This window comes from Ambystoma mexicanum, chromosome 6q (genome assembly GCF_040938575.1).
Source record: "Ambystoma mexicanum isolate Mex_15411 chromosome 6q, UKY_AmexF1_1, whole genome shotgun sequence".
NCBI classification, from domain to species: Eukaryota; Metazoa; Chordata; class Amphibia; order Caudata; family Ambystomatidae; genus Ambystoma; species Ambystoma mexicanum.
In genome coordinates, this window is record NC_090937.1 from 1,615,554,812 (window position 1) to 1,615,570,411 (window position 15,600).

A 15,600-nucleotide genomic window follows, 5' to 3' on the forward strand; every position below is an offset into this window, starting at 1 on the left:
TGCATGGTGCACAATACACATCGATTTAAAAAGAATGTGCTTCTCGATGGGGCAGTGCAGTTGCCCAAGGAGTGGGGTAATCCGGGCTCGAAAAGGTGGACGGATGACCGCCCGGACAGCAGTATTTTGCAGCAGCTAGAGGTGGTTAGTGAGGTAGCCTGGCTGACCCAAGTAGAAGGAGTTGCAGTAGTCCGTGGTGCTCAGCAGCAATTATAGCAATGTGGAGAGATGAATAACTTTTCTAACACCAATGGCCTGATCCCACACCTGATGTTGATTTCCCTAGATGGTGACGGTCCTGGGCTGGCTATAGATGACATGGCACTGAGAGTAAGACAATAAAGCACAGACACAGTGTGATGAAAATATATTTTTTTAATCCGGCAGAAAAGTGACCCGGCAGCGGGTACCATCGCCATTCGTTATGAGAATGCACAGGTCAACAGGATGTACTGCAGAAAAGCATGCATGCATTGCAGAAGCAGGTGTCATTCCTTGCCTGTGCACGTGCCCACCAGCCAGCACTTCAGACCTTCAATAAAGTCAATGTTCAAAGAATATATTGTCCTTAATAATCCGGCCCGTTGGGGCTGAGAAGCCACGGTTAGCTTGAATTTGAGAGCGATTGTGGTTGGCAGCATAGAGACACACTTTACATTTGCATGCAGAATTCTTTAATAGGTAGCAATAACACCCAGGATTGTTATAGCTTGACGATAACATGCTAATTCCATCACTAAGTAGGTCCCTTTGGATGTATGAAAAGAGCACGCTTCAGGTTTTGGCACATAACTGGTACAGACAGTGGTAAAAGGCAAAAGTGTATGAATGCACAACCACCATAGGGTAGTGCCATTCATCCCCCCTTCCTTCTCTAGCTCTCTACTATGGTGATTTGCTGAGAGGTGAACAGCCTATGGGCCCAATTCATGGAACTTTTACAGCGGTGCAAAGTGACTTTGCACCGCCAACAAACACCTTGATACAGAGTAGTGCAAAGCGTCTTTTTGCAGAGAAAAGTCACTTTGCACTGTGAAAGTACTCTTTGCACCGTGCTAAATGGGCAGTGCAAAGAGTACGTTTGCAGTACAAAGTGACTTTGGTCTGCAAAAATACACTTTGCTCCGCTCTGTGAATCAAGGTGTTTATTGGCAATGCAAAGTCACTTTGCACCACAGTAAAACCTCCATGAATCGGGCCCTATGGGTGCAATTGGAAGCATCTGAAAGAGTCCCAGATGTCAGAAGTGTGACAAAACAGTGTTTGTTTTTCTCTTCTCTTTATTATGTTTGGGGGGAGGGACTCTTTTGTGTTCAACACATGAATTGTTGTTTTTACGAGCAATGGTGTGGAATGTACTGTTAACCTTTAGTCAAGGTATGAAGTTTATTTGTGCATTTCAGGCTGTAGTAGATAAACCATTGCCCACATTTGTTTTATTATAGTAACCGCTAAACTATCGTCTGGTCCTCTGTTTTTCTTTTAGTAGGTAGGCATTGACATGCTTAAGAGCTAAGTTTCAAGCACAACACTTGTCGCTGGTTGCTTGTTAATAGTCAAAACCCAGTCCGCAGAAATACATAAATATGGAAAAATAAACATTTTAAATAGTATTTATATCATTTCAAAATGTATTTGAGATATTCTATTAAATGAAAAAATATATAAATGAATGTCACAATAATCTCTGAATAAAATACAGTCTCTAAAAGACAGCATCTCCCATAATGCTGCATTACATATTCTACATTATAATAGTTTTAACTACAGTTTATACAGTTTGTTTGCCTCCACTCCATTCCTTTATCATGATCTAAGGCAGGGGTCTGCGACCTTTGGCTCTCCAGATGGGTTGGACTACAACTTCTAGTAGTCCTGCCTAGCATAGTCAATGGTGAGGCATCATGGGAGTTGCAGTCGAAAACATCTGGAGAGGCACATGTTTCATGTTGGGACGAGAGGATAGCTCAGGGGCAACGCGTTGGTTCAAATCCCGGTCCCCCCTTAGAGACTGGTCCCCATATTTAGAGTGTTATAAAAGAGTTATTCATTCATTCATTTCAGATCCATGTGCTGGATCTCCCCACGTATATCACTCAAACACTTCCCTGCCACACAGATATCCCCCCCATCCCACCAACACTAGGTAAAAACCATCGTGACTCGTAAGTCCAACAGTGTTGGGGGGACTCTTCTGCCCATTAGTTATGCTAAGAATTCTGTGTACCCCTCCAGTCACTGCGGTAGGTTTAAAACCCTTGCTTCAAATGGTCCTTGTAAATAAATATATAATGTTGCGGTTGATGGCATCTGAGCTTCCCACCACTCAGAAACATGCAAAGATCGCGGTGTGTGCGCGTGGGGTCCTCACTAGGATGGGCCTCCATGGGCCTCCGAGGTTGCAGAGGCCATTTCCATCTGCCTGTGTTCTCACCTTATGGAGAGGGGTTTACATTTTAATATGTCAGTGTATTTCTGTGTTTATATATTTATTTTATAAGTCAGTATTCCATTCCTGTTTCTTTGGACGTCACTGACCTGTCATGCTGTACCTGCCTCATTCATTAAATGGTGTCCCTATTTTGATAGTAAAAAGCTATTGATTTAGTGTTGAATAGCCTGTATGCACCTTTCAAATGTCGCTAGATTTGTATGTTTTTTTGGGATCTGGTCATACGTTTGAAAATAATACTCGGGAAGATATGAGTTGCCAAATAAAGCCGGTAGGAACATTGCTTTAAGATGGAGAGTGATAGAAGGGTGAAAGGGCAAGTATAATGGCATGTGGTGTTGGCCCTTGTGTAAAATGCAAGAGACAATCAAAACATACAGGCCCTGATTCATGGATTATTTGCGCCGAAAAAAATGGGATTTGTGCACCATTCTGACCGCAAATCCCCATTTGTTAAATAGGCGTAAATGAATTCTTTCTTCCCCAGTGCCAGACCAAACAACAACCAAAAAATATGGAAAATTTGATAAAACAGCAAGAAAATAAATATGCAACCAAAATGAAAATTCGAACTTGCAGTAACAGTAATATAAATTATCCTGAAACACTGCACTTTCTAACTTCCATTTTTGAATTTACATTTTAAAACATAGCTGTTTCAAAATGTAATTTTTCAAATCTTTTCCCCGATAAACTTATTTTCCCGTGTTTATATTTTTCCACGTTAACCTGTTTTCTATCAAATGGTTTCAAAGTTTACTTTTGTTTTAGAGTGTTTCAGTTTCGTAATGACAGCTTGGGTTCATTCCAGGTACCGCTCCCCACCTGTGTAAACAAAACAGGGTTTAGGGAATCACGAGGCTGGGCAGGTGTGTGGATGAAAGTTTAGGTGCATGGAGTTTAGAATGGAACTCTAGTGACTGAATGGAAGGACTCTTTGAGGGATCAGTAACACAAGGACACATTATAGGAGAAACAATCATTAGGAAAAAACAACAAACCAATAATCTACAGGTTACAATCCATAAATATCAATGCAAAATACAAATAAATATAGTTTCCAGTTAAGGCTTAATTCGTGAGCTCAGGACTCACACAGTAAAATTTGTTAGATACAAGTAGGCGCGAGCCTGATCCGCGTCCTTTTTTAAGGCAAAGTTTACATACTGATATAGTAGAAGTCATTTGGTGCTACACGGGTCTTGCCACCTTATTAGGACCCCAGCGTTACCCAACAGTGGGGTTGTGTCACTTTCGGCTTTTGCTCTATTGCATGCAATCTTTACGTGCATCTACGTTGCCGATGGCGAGCCTCGACAACTTCAATAGAAGCCCAGATTACTTTTGTACATTTTAAGCAATTGGAATTCATTGTTTAACATATCAGGCCATTAAATAATAAGTATAGTTTTTGAAAACATTGAACTTTGAATGTTTACAAGTCATTTAGGAGTTTTAAGAAGGTATGCATCATGAGCTAAAAAATATATAAATATTATCTGTATCATTTAAACATCGTTGGCATTGTTAAAAATGTGTCCAAGACATTGTCAGGCTTGATCACTAGGTTATGAAGCTGAAGACTTGAAGGTTGAAGCGAAGCTCTTGAATGCAACAGCAGAACCGTGTGGCTCTTTCCGGTAAGCCGTGATCGCGGTCGAACATTGACGTTCCACAAACTCGATGAAGAATCTGTCTCTTAGAATTTGAGCTATGGTATCGAAGTTAATCATTCTTCGACAGAATCTTTGGCGAAGGCCTTCATCATCTCAAGGACCTGTTAGTGAAGGTCTTCTAACTGCTCTGGTTAGAGGATGCTTGTAGAGTCTAGGAGATGCTGAAGCTGTCCAGTACTAACCACCAAAGAAACCTGACCGTGTTTAGCTGGATAATGCATCTGTGTTATGGCAGCTGCCAATGCCTGTTTCTGAGCTTGTTATGAATTCAAAGGCCCCTCTGGGTGCATCTGTGACAAATACAGAGAAGTGGACTTCTCCAAGACCATCTTCTCTTCCAGCTGGGAGATGACTTTCTAATGGATATCACGGCATGCCAACATTTCAGGTACAGAAGGGAAGGATTCCATGGTGTCACCGAACGTGATCTCGCCACCACAAGTCTTGCTTCCAGACCTTCTTCTTTAACTTTTCTTTCTGCAGAATCTTGCATACTCAGCTGTTGACTGTGCCTCCAGTGCACAGCGTGATGCTGCATGGGATGAGGTAAGGGGAATGGAATAGTGCTCTTTGATTTTCGGAGTCTTGCGTTCCTGTGTTAAGCATATTGTTCTCCTAGTAGATGAGTAAGGGATTTCAGCACAGGTTGCCAGTGGGAGACGAGCCTCCATTCTTTCTCTGGTGCTAAAGTTCATGGTGTCTACACTCAGAGGTTCTCTGCTTCCACCCTTGAAGTTGACCAGTGTAGCCGGAGTTCTTCCACTGATGGAATGGCCGTCCAGCAGGCCGCTCTCTATCTCCTTGCCATGGACAGCATGGATGGGTGAACGTCACAGATATCATACCACTGCTCGTTGATGGGGCGCCCAGGGAATAGACCATTGTAAGGCAAGGCTGGGTTCTCATGCCGATCCTTGTCGCTCACCATTCTCCAAACGTATCTGTCCTTCATGAAGAAGATGTCCTGGTGCGTAAAGGAGAAGTAGGTGGCATCCAGGTTTCCTGAAGGATGGTCGCCGAGGATTACAGCTGGGAATACATCTTTAATCAGCTTTGGGTAACCGGGTACTACATTGTTTGTCTCCACATTGAAGGCGGTAACCTAGGAAGCAAGAAACAGAAAGGAGGCTTGTTAGGCATACCATGCAAGTTGTGGAAGAAGGCTTTTTCATTTCATCACCACCAGTAACAAAAGGTGCCTGTATGCAAACACGTATATTAGAATGGCAAGCCGGTGATATATAAGACAATGGCTACCAAAACTATGTGGTCGTATGCTCTCGTAGATGATGTAGCACAGAGACTTCCAAGACCAATCCTGACCCAACTAACCTTAAAGCAGCCAGGTCTCGATTTGGTGGCAATGTCTACTTTCATCCTATCTTATTTTCCGACAGGCCACTTTGCCGAACGGCGGCTTGCCAGGATTTAACACATGGGCTAACAGTGCATGCATAAGAGGCCTATGGAGTGGCACAGAGGACAAGGGAGTGGCACAGAGGATACTAAGGGGTGGGCCGGGGCCTTGGGGTTTGGGGTGGGGAACGCAGGCATGCCGGTCGTAGGCTGGAAGAGGATTGGGGACGTGGCAGACTAGCAGGAGGGTTAGTACATGTGGATTGCAGGATGTTCCCCGCACAGGAGAAAGGAGATGAGAGGGCACTGAGTGGAAAGGAATGTATATGGTTTGTTGGGTTGACCGCAGCCCAAGAGGATGGCATTTGAACGAGCAGGGAAGGGGCCTAATAGATGGTCACAGTGGGCAAAAGGATCCACAGGACATGTGTTGGATGGACTCAGCCCGCGATCATCCGACATGGATCTGATTTGGCCTCTGACAGAAGTTCCCTGTTGGAACCTATTCGGATGTACATTGAAAGATTAAGTCCCAAGAGATCGAAATACAAAATTACCCACCCCACTTGGTCGCATTTTGTAACTCAATGTTTTTTGGGGGTTTGCCCCCCACACATGTAATGTATGCAGGGGACACACCTGCAACCCCATAAATCCGATAATACTGAAAAAGGGGCACGGGGGACACCCCTGCAACTCGTGCTCCCCTTGTTTTGTATTTTGGGATTCAGTCTTTTTAACCACACTGAATGCACACTAATTGTGTATCTGATCTTTTTATTCTGTCTTTTGGACCAAACCCACCTTTTCATGCCACACATACATTACATGTCCAACCACTGGGCATTGGCCCACTTTGCACTGGTCCTAAAGCTGGAGCAGTTATGAGACTTGTGCTGTTTGTAGTGCCAGAGATATGACTAAATGTGGTTGGATTTGGGAGTGGGGCAATCACGATTTGCATGACTGACATCTGTCGTTACTTCTGCATTGCTCATTATAGTCCCAGTGAAATGACCAAATATCAATGGTCACCGCCCTGGTGATGAGGTTTGCACTGCTTCAGTTCTGAAATTAACACCAGAGCAATATTGGGTCATTACACCAGCCCTTAACATTCGTGCACACCTTTCCATTGCACCAGTGCCCGGTGATACTGTTCTTCTGCCGGATCTGCAACCAGTAATTCCTGCAGGCCATATAAGTGACCCCAGGCAGAAACATCGGACAACCCAGGTGTATACTCCCAGGCACCACTCTCTGTATCAAGGTGGCACCAAATTGGCCCAGAACATAGGACAGCTTCCTGCGTTCCCACTGAATGTTGGTTAGGGGAGTCACCCAGCGTGCGGGCCTCATAGTCATGGGGAGAGATCAGAGCGGAGCAAGTGTCACCGGGACATTCTTCATATATAAGTGGCTTTTTCCAAGGTAAATCTTTAACATAGTTGTCTCATGTTTCTTTCCCTTTGATCTTTATTCATGGTTCATATTATTTGCTTAATGGCAATATGAACGTGTTCAAACTATATAAATTCCCTGAAGAAGAAACAGTCATGTGAAACACCCGTTGGCCTCCTTATTAGTTTGAATGTGATCTAGGGTTCAAGAGGAACTTATTTTCGCTAATTGATTTTGAAGAAGTGCAAATCATTTGTGTCACTCATGGTATCCTTTGTTAGTGGAACAATACAAGTGGTATCAATTGGTCCAATAAATATTTGTAGAGAATTTAGATGTTTTCCTCTGGGTCCAGATGGCATGTGTGCAAGCCTCATGGCTCAAAGCCCTGGATTGTTTCATTGACATCTCCTTATAAACGCCCAGAAAATACAACACTTGTGCTAGGAATCTTTGAAACTTTGGGAGGATATGCCACATCAGCCACCGTGCACCACACGTGTTGCACACTTGCTACATGTAGGATGGACCACATGTAAATCATTCAGACCGAACGCCGTGCCCCGCTGTCGTAGACCGAGTCTTTCTACACGAAGCATCAAGCAACCCCCAGATGCCAGTCAGATGCAGTTTGCTTTCCTAGGGGCCCCCACTGCTGATGCCCCATTGCACTTAGTGTGACAGCACAAATGGGAGATACCGTTTGGTCTGGATCACATCCTGTTTTTGCATACTGCTGTGCCTAATTGAGGCAAACAACTATATCAACCAGAATTGAAGGCTCCAGCTACTCCGTCCAAGCCCCCACTCTCCAGAATTCTATGCTGCTTGGCATCTGACGCATAGAGGAGCACCTTGCCTTGCTGAGGGCCCTCAAGACAGGGCTAATCCCCAGGCAGCCTGACTAACCCTGTCCTCTGGAGCTAGCTTTTCACCCAGAATGCCCAGGGCTGGGACAAACTCCCATACATTCACTGAAAGGCGGTACGAATTAAGAATTGACCTGTTTAACAATACCCAGTATAGCACAGGAAGGAGTCCACACCTCAGATATGAATCCAAGAAGCCAGCAACAGCAGACGGGGACGTATCTCACTCCATACCAATGGAAGGTAGCCAGTGGCAAGGCTCCTCACCCGCACCCATCTGCCTATCCCAATGACATATTGCACAACCCCTCTGCTATTAGAATGCAGCTATCCCCAATGACAAAGATTCGGTCTAGCTGGACATATAACGTCCTTCATCTTTTGCACGCTCTCTTATCTTTCAAAGCACCCATCCACGTGCCCGCCTGTCATGGGTAGCTAGTAGGAACCTGGCTGTTCATCCCCAACTTTGCTTTGGTTCAAATGCAGAACGCCTTCTAAACTTCTCTGACGAATGTTCCCATACCTGGACTCCGGTCGCCCGCGGGCTTTCAACCTACAGCCCATTAGGACCATAGCGGTGGTGAAAGGCGCTATGCAAAAGATCAAGATGATGATGATGATGATATGAAAATCATTCTGACCAGACGCCGGAAGGAGCAGTGCTAGCAAAGGCGTCTCTACGATGTAAACAAAGCTGGTGGGGGCATTCAGTTTGGGAAAAAGATGGCTGGGAGGTTAGCTCAGGAGCAACACGTTTGCCTGGAATGCAAGACAATGCAGAGCAACACAGGTTTGAATCCAGGAAAAAGGTTAACTAATTAAGATCCGGTTTTAAGGCACGTAGAATGGCAGGAACATTCTGTACGCTCTTATTGAACACAAGGCAATTTTGTGAGCCTGCTTGCAGCGATCCACCATTTGAAAGCATTGGTGAATTGTGGTGGTCCGGGGCGTTGCTAGGTCTGTCAAAGATCTGGGGCGACACTATTGTCGGGACCGTTGGAAGTCGGGGCTACCTAGCCTTTGGTTGTCGCCCCTGAGATTCTATCTGGAGCTACAGCCAAAAGACCCGGGGCTATAGCCCCCTTAGCCCCCCTTAGCAACGCCTCTGGCTGTGGGTACGGCCCCAGGTTTCTGAGAAAAATCCAATTTATTTAGCATCATTCAGCTTACAGCCAGAACTTGCTGCTCTCCCAGAGTGATATTTGGAACAAGAAATCCTCCCCTTTCCCCATAAGCAGCTGATCGAGAGTTTCGGTCGCTGACCCACCTACTTTCCATTCAACCTGAATAAGCTGTGGCGACTCTATGCGGGTATTTACAAGTTAGACAGTGCGGTAATAACGTGCCGGTATTAACATCTACAGTCACGTTACCACCCCAGCCTACTATAAGTTTGCCAGTGAGGTGGCGAAATGACTTCCAGCTGGAGGTCATTCGCCACCTGAACGGCAAAAATTGCCTGTAATACCGGCACAATCCCCCAAGGAGTCCAATGGTACTGCATGAAATGGGAGTTACACCGGCTGCCGCCACTCGTAATCCGGTGGACATTCCACCAGACTGAGTGGTGAAATCGGTAATACAGTTTGCCGGTATTCTGGTGTATTTACCGCCAGAATACCAGCACTTGTACTGAGCCCTTATGTGCATTCCTCAATGCAAACCTCAGTGCCAGTTCACATCTGAGAATCATGGTGTAAACATCATGTCACCAACCTATCTCACTTAGTCTTTAGGGAAAACATGGCTTTTTTGGGGAGAGCGCTGGAAGATGATTGCTTGGGTCGCGCCACGGCTAAGGATACTGGTCTGTCCATTGTACCACCTACCAAATTTGCAAAATGTTTCGCTCCCTGATTTCCTTGGAATGGAAACTTTACGGGCATCACGCCAGTGCTTCGGTGCTTGCAATGCCTCCTGCGCAGGTCATAGGCAACACTAAGAATTTCTGGACACATACCTCTGTGTGCCGTTGTCTTGCATGGTCGCCTCATCATGGTACGCTCACACGTGAAACCCATCCAAGACAATTGGCGTACCCCAGTTGTGACACCCCTCCTTCAAATAGTAAACAACAACCTCTCTGCATGACGTTTCAACTCAAACGGAACATTGTAGGAACTCCTGAAGTCTACAGCGTATGTTGCTTGGGAGTTATCTTCGTAAACTTCTGGACCCACAATCCTTGGACTTTTCTCTGGTACCTTGCTCCACCTGTCGACCCATTCTTCCGCTCCCCCAACACTGCATGCACACCTGTTCAGTCTCACATGCATCTCTCTTCTTGGCTATTCACAATGTCCTGGAGTTTCCCGAAGCAGCGAGAGTTCCCTGTGACATGATGTGAGGTCCGTCGCTGTCATCAGGGACCCACGGCCACCCGAATCATCCATGGAGGAGTTTGAGGCTCAACTTGAGGTGTAGCTGTCTGTTCCACACCAACACACGCTCCACCCCCTCCATTAAGATCTGGTCTGCTCTCTGCCTGTGGTTTCCTGAGCCTTGACGACCACTTGCTTACTTGGTCTGAATGATGGGGGATGGGCGGTTCTGCTCTGGGCTGCCAAGGCCTTGCTTGTGCCAGGTAAGCAAGACTGGTCGATTTCCTATCAGCGCTGCACTCTTGCCCCTGCCAATCTCGGGCACTTTGCTTTTCTCCTGCGCCCACCGGTTCTCTGCAGCAGGGATGCCAGTCACCCCTCAGAGGTATTTATTAAACAATGCCCGCTGGTATGGCAGCAGAATGCGATTAACCCGTTACTCTCCGTTAAGTAGTCAGATGGTCAGTGGTTAGATAAAAAAGCCTCGGACATTTGCTCTCTGTATAAAATCAAATTTTCAATTTCTCGCAGTCGGTGTGCGAATTGTGGCACTGTACATCGCAAGCTTACATATTTACAGAAAAGACACGCACAATTATATGTATAAATGGCATGACTATTTATTTAATACATTGTTTTCAGGAGCTTACCATTTAAATGGTGACTAAAATGACATTCCCCATGTTGACAATGTTATGCATAGCACAGGGGCAACGTGCTCGCCTTGGAAGCAAGAAGACGCGGAAACACAGGTCCGCGCTTAGAAACCTCTGTTATAAATAACCTATCATAGCATTTAAGACAAATTAGTCCTACATTAGATTCAGGGCAATGCATAGGAACCATTACACAAGTTTTTTTGTTTTTTTTTAGCAAGTATGTGCAAGTGTGCTCTGATCCTGTAAGTCTAAAAGGGCAGCTAAGGATGTGTTCCCTTCTGAATCCTGGTTTACTGGTGGGCTGGTGAATCGCTTGATGTTTGACTAATTTGGGGGTCTGTGAGCCAGCACGATGATGGAACGGTGGGAAGAGGACTTGGAGGGGTGCAGAGAGCCCTGCTGCAGCCCATGCTCTGGTTGTCTGTGGGGGATACGCTTGAGTTGCGAACCCCATTTTCTGGGTGTACATTGCTAGTGTGTAAACATGGGCAACACAGTTCTGTGTCAGATGTTTGTCCATGATCCTTCTATGAAGCGTGGCCATTGCATCCATGGTCTCTGTCCATGCAACAAGGACAGGGGACTTTGGGGGGTCCATGATATCATGGATAAACAAACATACATGTCATCACTGTGTGGTCCATGGACTGCCCATACATCAGCATCATTAGGTACACGCTCTTTGTCCCTGTAACAGGGGGTGGACACGAGGCGTGGCAACCAAAGGGCTCCATTGTTCACCCTTGATCACGTTTAATTGGGTTTGACAACGGTTGGCCCCAATTCATGTACGTGTATTATTGTGAAGAAACACTTCTCCTCCACTTCTCCTTAAAAGGCCTTGACGTAAAAATTATGCAGAAATTATGTGGCGAGTAAAATCAAAAGCACCTAGAAACACAACGAACCCCTTAACAATTAACCTCACAAATGTCAATGCACCTCATTATAGTACTCTACCATTCAGTTTAAATATATATACATATATTTTATTGAAAACTCTTTTTAACACAAAATATGTTTACATTTTATGATACAGTAATATATTTATGCACATTGACATTTGTGAGGGTAATTGTTAAGGGGTTTGTTGTGTTTATAGGAGGTTATGATTCAGAATGAGTAAGTCAAGGGCTTTTCAGAAGAAGGCAAGTTGTATTTCTTAACAGTAAAATACTAGTTAGTGTCTTTCTGCATCGCCTCAAAGGAAGTCCAATTCTGAAATCCAACCTTAGCATAATTCAAATAATTGGCTAAACCCTAATGAGTACCCTTTCCCTGCATCAACCAAATGTTTAGGTAGTCTAAATCACTGTATTACCACGATTAGTGAGAACGTTGAGCAGGTGGTTTGCATATTATGCAATGCACGGCAGACTGTGGAGCTCCACTTCCAGGATGCAGAATTGCATGTTCTTTGCGGGGAGTAGTTCATTTGCATACCCACAATTCTATGCAAAATCACAGCGAGTAATGTTTAATATTCCTGCTGCATGAAAAAATCCATACCTACATTAGTTCACAGGAATCCTAATAATATTTATTTCCGTGCAGCACTTTTAAGAACTTTCAGTTTAGGGGGGCGGGGCCAAGCGGCAACCGAGACGGCGGCATAGATGAGGAGCTCCCATTATACTTTAACAATTGACATATTTGCCTACTCGCCCTCATATAAAATTACTCTGGAACACTAGAGTAATCGACTGCATACTTTCACCTGAGCTTGGCACTGAATTATGAATTTTACTTACTTTGTGCTCTGCTGAAACACCGTCCGTCATCTGAGCCCGAGCCGGACACCGCCAATGGTAGACTGCAGTACTTCTCCAGCCGGACACATCTGATGTCTGCTGCCATCCCATGAATGCAACTACCTGACACAGCCTTGCAAGTCCATTAAGAGCGCCCGTCCTCCACGCTTCAGCGGAAGATTATCATTAGTTGACGAGAAGTTGCATACACGTGTTTTGGCATGACGCACCTCATTATACCATGGCTTCAGATTGAAAACCAAGGCCTACTCAGTGCTGACAAATGCCCAAATAAAATATTACACTCACCCTGCCAGCTCATAAAATATCTCTACTGCTTATTGTGTGACACTCCGCAGTTACTATGGCTAAAACTACTAAACCTCTGTCAGATAATCCTACTCTGAACACCTGTATGGAAAAAATACTTGATGAGCTTAGAGGTATTCGCTCCTCAATTGTCATACTTGATGCCAGATCCTCTAATATACAAAAGGAAATTAAAGCTTTTAAGCTTGATATGAAAACTGTAGTTGGCAGATTAGAAGATGCTGAGGAAAGAATAGCCTTCGTCGAAGACAAAGTTGAAGGCCTTGAAAATATGCAACAGAAAATTCTCCAGCTAGATTACTTTTCCATGCCTTGTCTCGTTCACAAACATTGAATTACCCATTGGTACTTCTTGCCTTAGATGCTAGAAAGCGTTTGACCACGTTTCCTGGACCTTCTTGCTGCAATCGCTAAAATGGCATGGTTTTTCACCCCATTTCATCAATCTTATACAAATTATGTACTATTCTGCATCTACCCAAATTCTTATCAACAACTCACTCTCTCCCTCTTTCCAAATCCAAAGAGGCACTCGCCACTACTATTCAATTTAGCGCTGGAACCCTTACTACAAAATATAAAGAATAATGTTAATATTAAAGATATACTGATTAAAAACACAATAGTTAAAATATCAGCATATGCAGATGACATATTACTTTATCTCTCTGACCCTGGATCTTCTATTCAGCATTTAATTTTCACTATTAATGATATCACTAGAGTTTCCGGTTGTAAACTTAAACTTGACAAGTCAGAAATGATGCCCCTTACCAATACGTGTAACTTAACTAATACTCCTTTATTTGGAATGTCTTGGCAACCCTCATCCATCAAATATCTTGGACTTCGTATTTCTAAAGATAGTCACACTACAATCTCCCTTATTACTAATCTAATGATAGAGAAAGTTACTAAAATGGTTTCAGGTTGACCTCCTCTTTTCCTATAATGGAGAGAACGCTTAGATTATATAAACATGATGATTAGCCCCGTCATCTTTTATTTCCTATCCATAATACCATCAACCATTCCAACCAACTTCTTCAATAAACTTGATTCTATAATTTTTAAATTCTTATGGAACCAAAATTAAACCCAGAATCACCATTAACAAACTAGACTTTCTTAACCCGCAGGAGGAGTCAAATTCCCCAACTTCTTAGCCTATTATAAAGCCTTTATGCTAAAACAATTGACAACATTCTACCACTATGAAAATAGCCTATATAATGCCCTGCGCTGTATCAACATTGAATCCAATATTATCACCCGACTTTCCCTCGCTCACTTTGTTTTAACACCCTTATGGCCCAACATAACTTCTGAGCCATCTCTTCACTTTTTAAAATCTATACGGAATAAGCTCACACCCAACTCTTATTCCCAATCTGAAACTAAGAATATCTTCTTTTGGTTGCAAAAGCTACCCTAATAATTCCAGCTTTAATATTTTCAATAGATGCTACTCTTGTGGTATCCAATTAATCCAACACCTATTCCACAATAATATAGACATTCCTTTTCTACAATTATGCCATCAATTCAATATCCTACAAACGGATATCTACTTTCACCTATCACTCATCAACACACTAACCATATCCTTACCCAGTCTTATCATCTTCGCCCCTTCTGACTTCATTACTATCTAGATCCTCCACTAAAGAAAACAAATTATATTTCTTTTTGACTGATAATTTCACCACCAATTGACCGAACTCTATTATCATTAGACAGTGTGAGCTAGAATGGAATTTTCACCCTATTCCACACTTATGGACTGACGTTCGGAAATCAGATTACTTCTCCTCAGTCGCAGCCAACCTTACTCAAACACTGTACTTCATTCTACACTGTGCGCACCTTACCCCTTCAAGAATTGCAAACATCTCTACTAGTTCCTCCTCTAATTGCTGTACTTGCCGTTCACCCAATGCAAAGTTTGCTCATGAAATTTATGATTTTAAATATTTACATAAGTCGTGGCTTGAGATCTGGCCCTGTCTTCAAAAAAAATCTTTTACAAGAACCACTATCACTCTGTAACCTCATGATCTGTACTATTGTAACTCCTTACCTAAAAATGATTGATTCTCCATGTTTATTCAACCTGTTTAAAAGTATTGCCTTCCATGTTATCCCGTCCAATTGGAAAGACTGTACCAAACACTCATATACTGCTTGGTGGAATTACATTTGTTCTATTCATCTAATAAAAAAGTGTCATGCTGTTTCTACTTCATGTTTGCATAAATATAATAAGAAATGTACTTTTTTTATTCAATATCTTAATCAGACTGTTTAAAACTACTTTCAGGTTGCAATAGTAAGCTTAGGCCCTATAGGAACAAACATATGTAATGGATGGGATCACACAGATACATTCTGAGTCTAAATATTCAAACCAACTCAGGAATATAGCAAAGTACTGTTTTATTAACAATTCTCTAAAAGAGGGCATTACAATTGACATCAGCGGACGTACGCTCAATTTCTCTCAGCGATCTTCACTCAAACTATAGCTTTTATATTAAAAATACATCATAGGTGATGTCATTCTACGTGGCAATAATGAAAAACCTATCAAGAGTCAGGATTGGCTTAAGGGGAGCATCTAAGTATACTTTCTATCGGAACTAGGATTGTGATTGGCTGCACACTATAAGGTGGACAACATATACCTACCTCCAAAACATGTAATCTTCAGAAACATTAGATACACAGTTTCTCATTGGTCTTCAAACTATAAGCTTCATTACATAGACTACTACAATTG

At 43.3% G+C, this 15,600-nt stretch overlaps 1 protein-coding gene across 1 annotated transcript in view; it reads right to left on the reverse strand.

The window, feature by feature from the left end:
- Window positions 1–360: 360 nt before the first annotated feature.
- The window catches only part of LOC138516910 (matrix metalloproteinase-21-like), a 270,395-nt gene continuing 255,155 nt past the window's right edge, over window positions 361–15,600 (reverse strand). Inside the window, exon 8 of the mRNA XM_069632367.1 lies at window positions 361–5,230. Coding sequence (XP_069488468.1) covers window positions 4,922–5,230 — 309 coding nt within the window. The 3' untranslated portion in view covers window positions 361–4,921. The remainder of the gene's footprint in view (window positions 5,231–15,600) is intronic.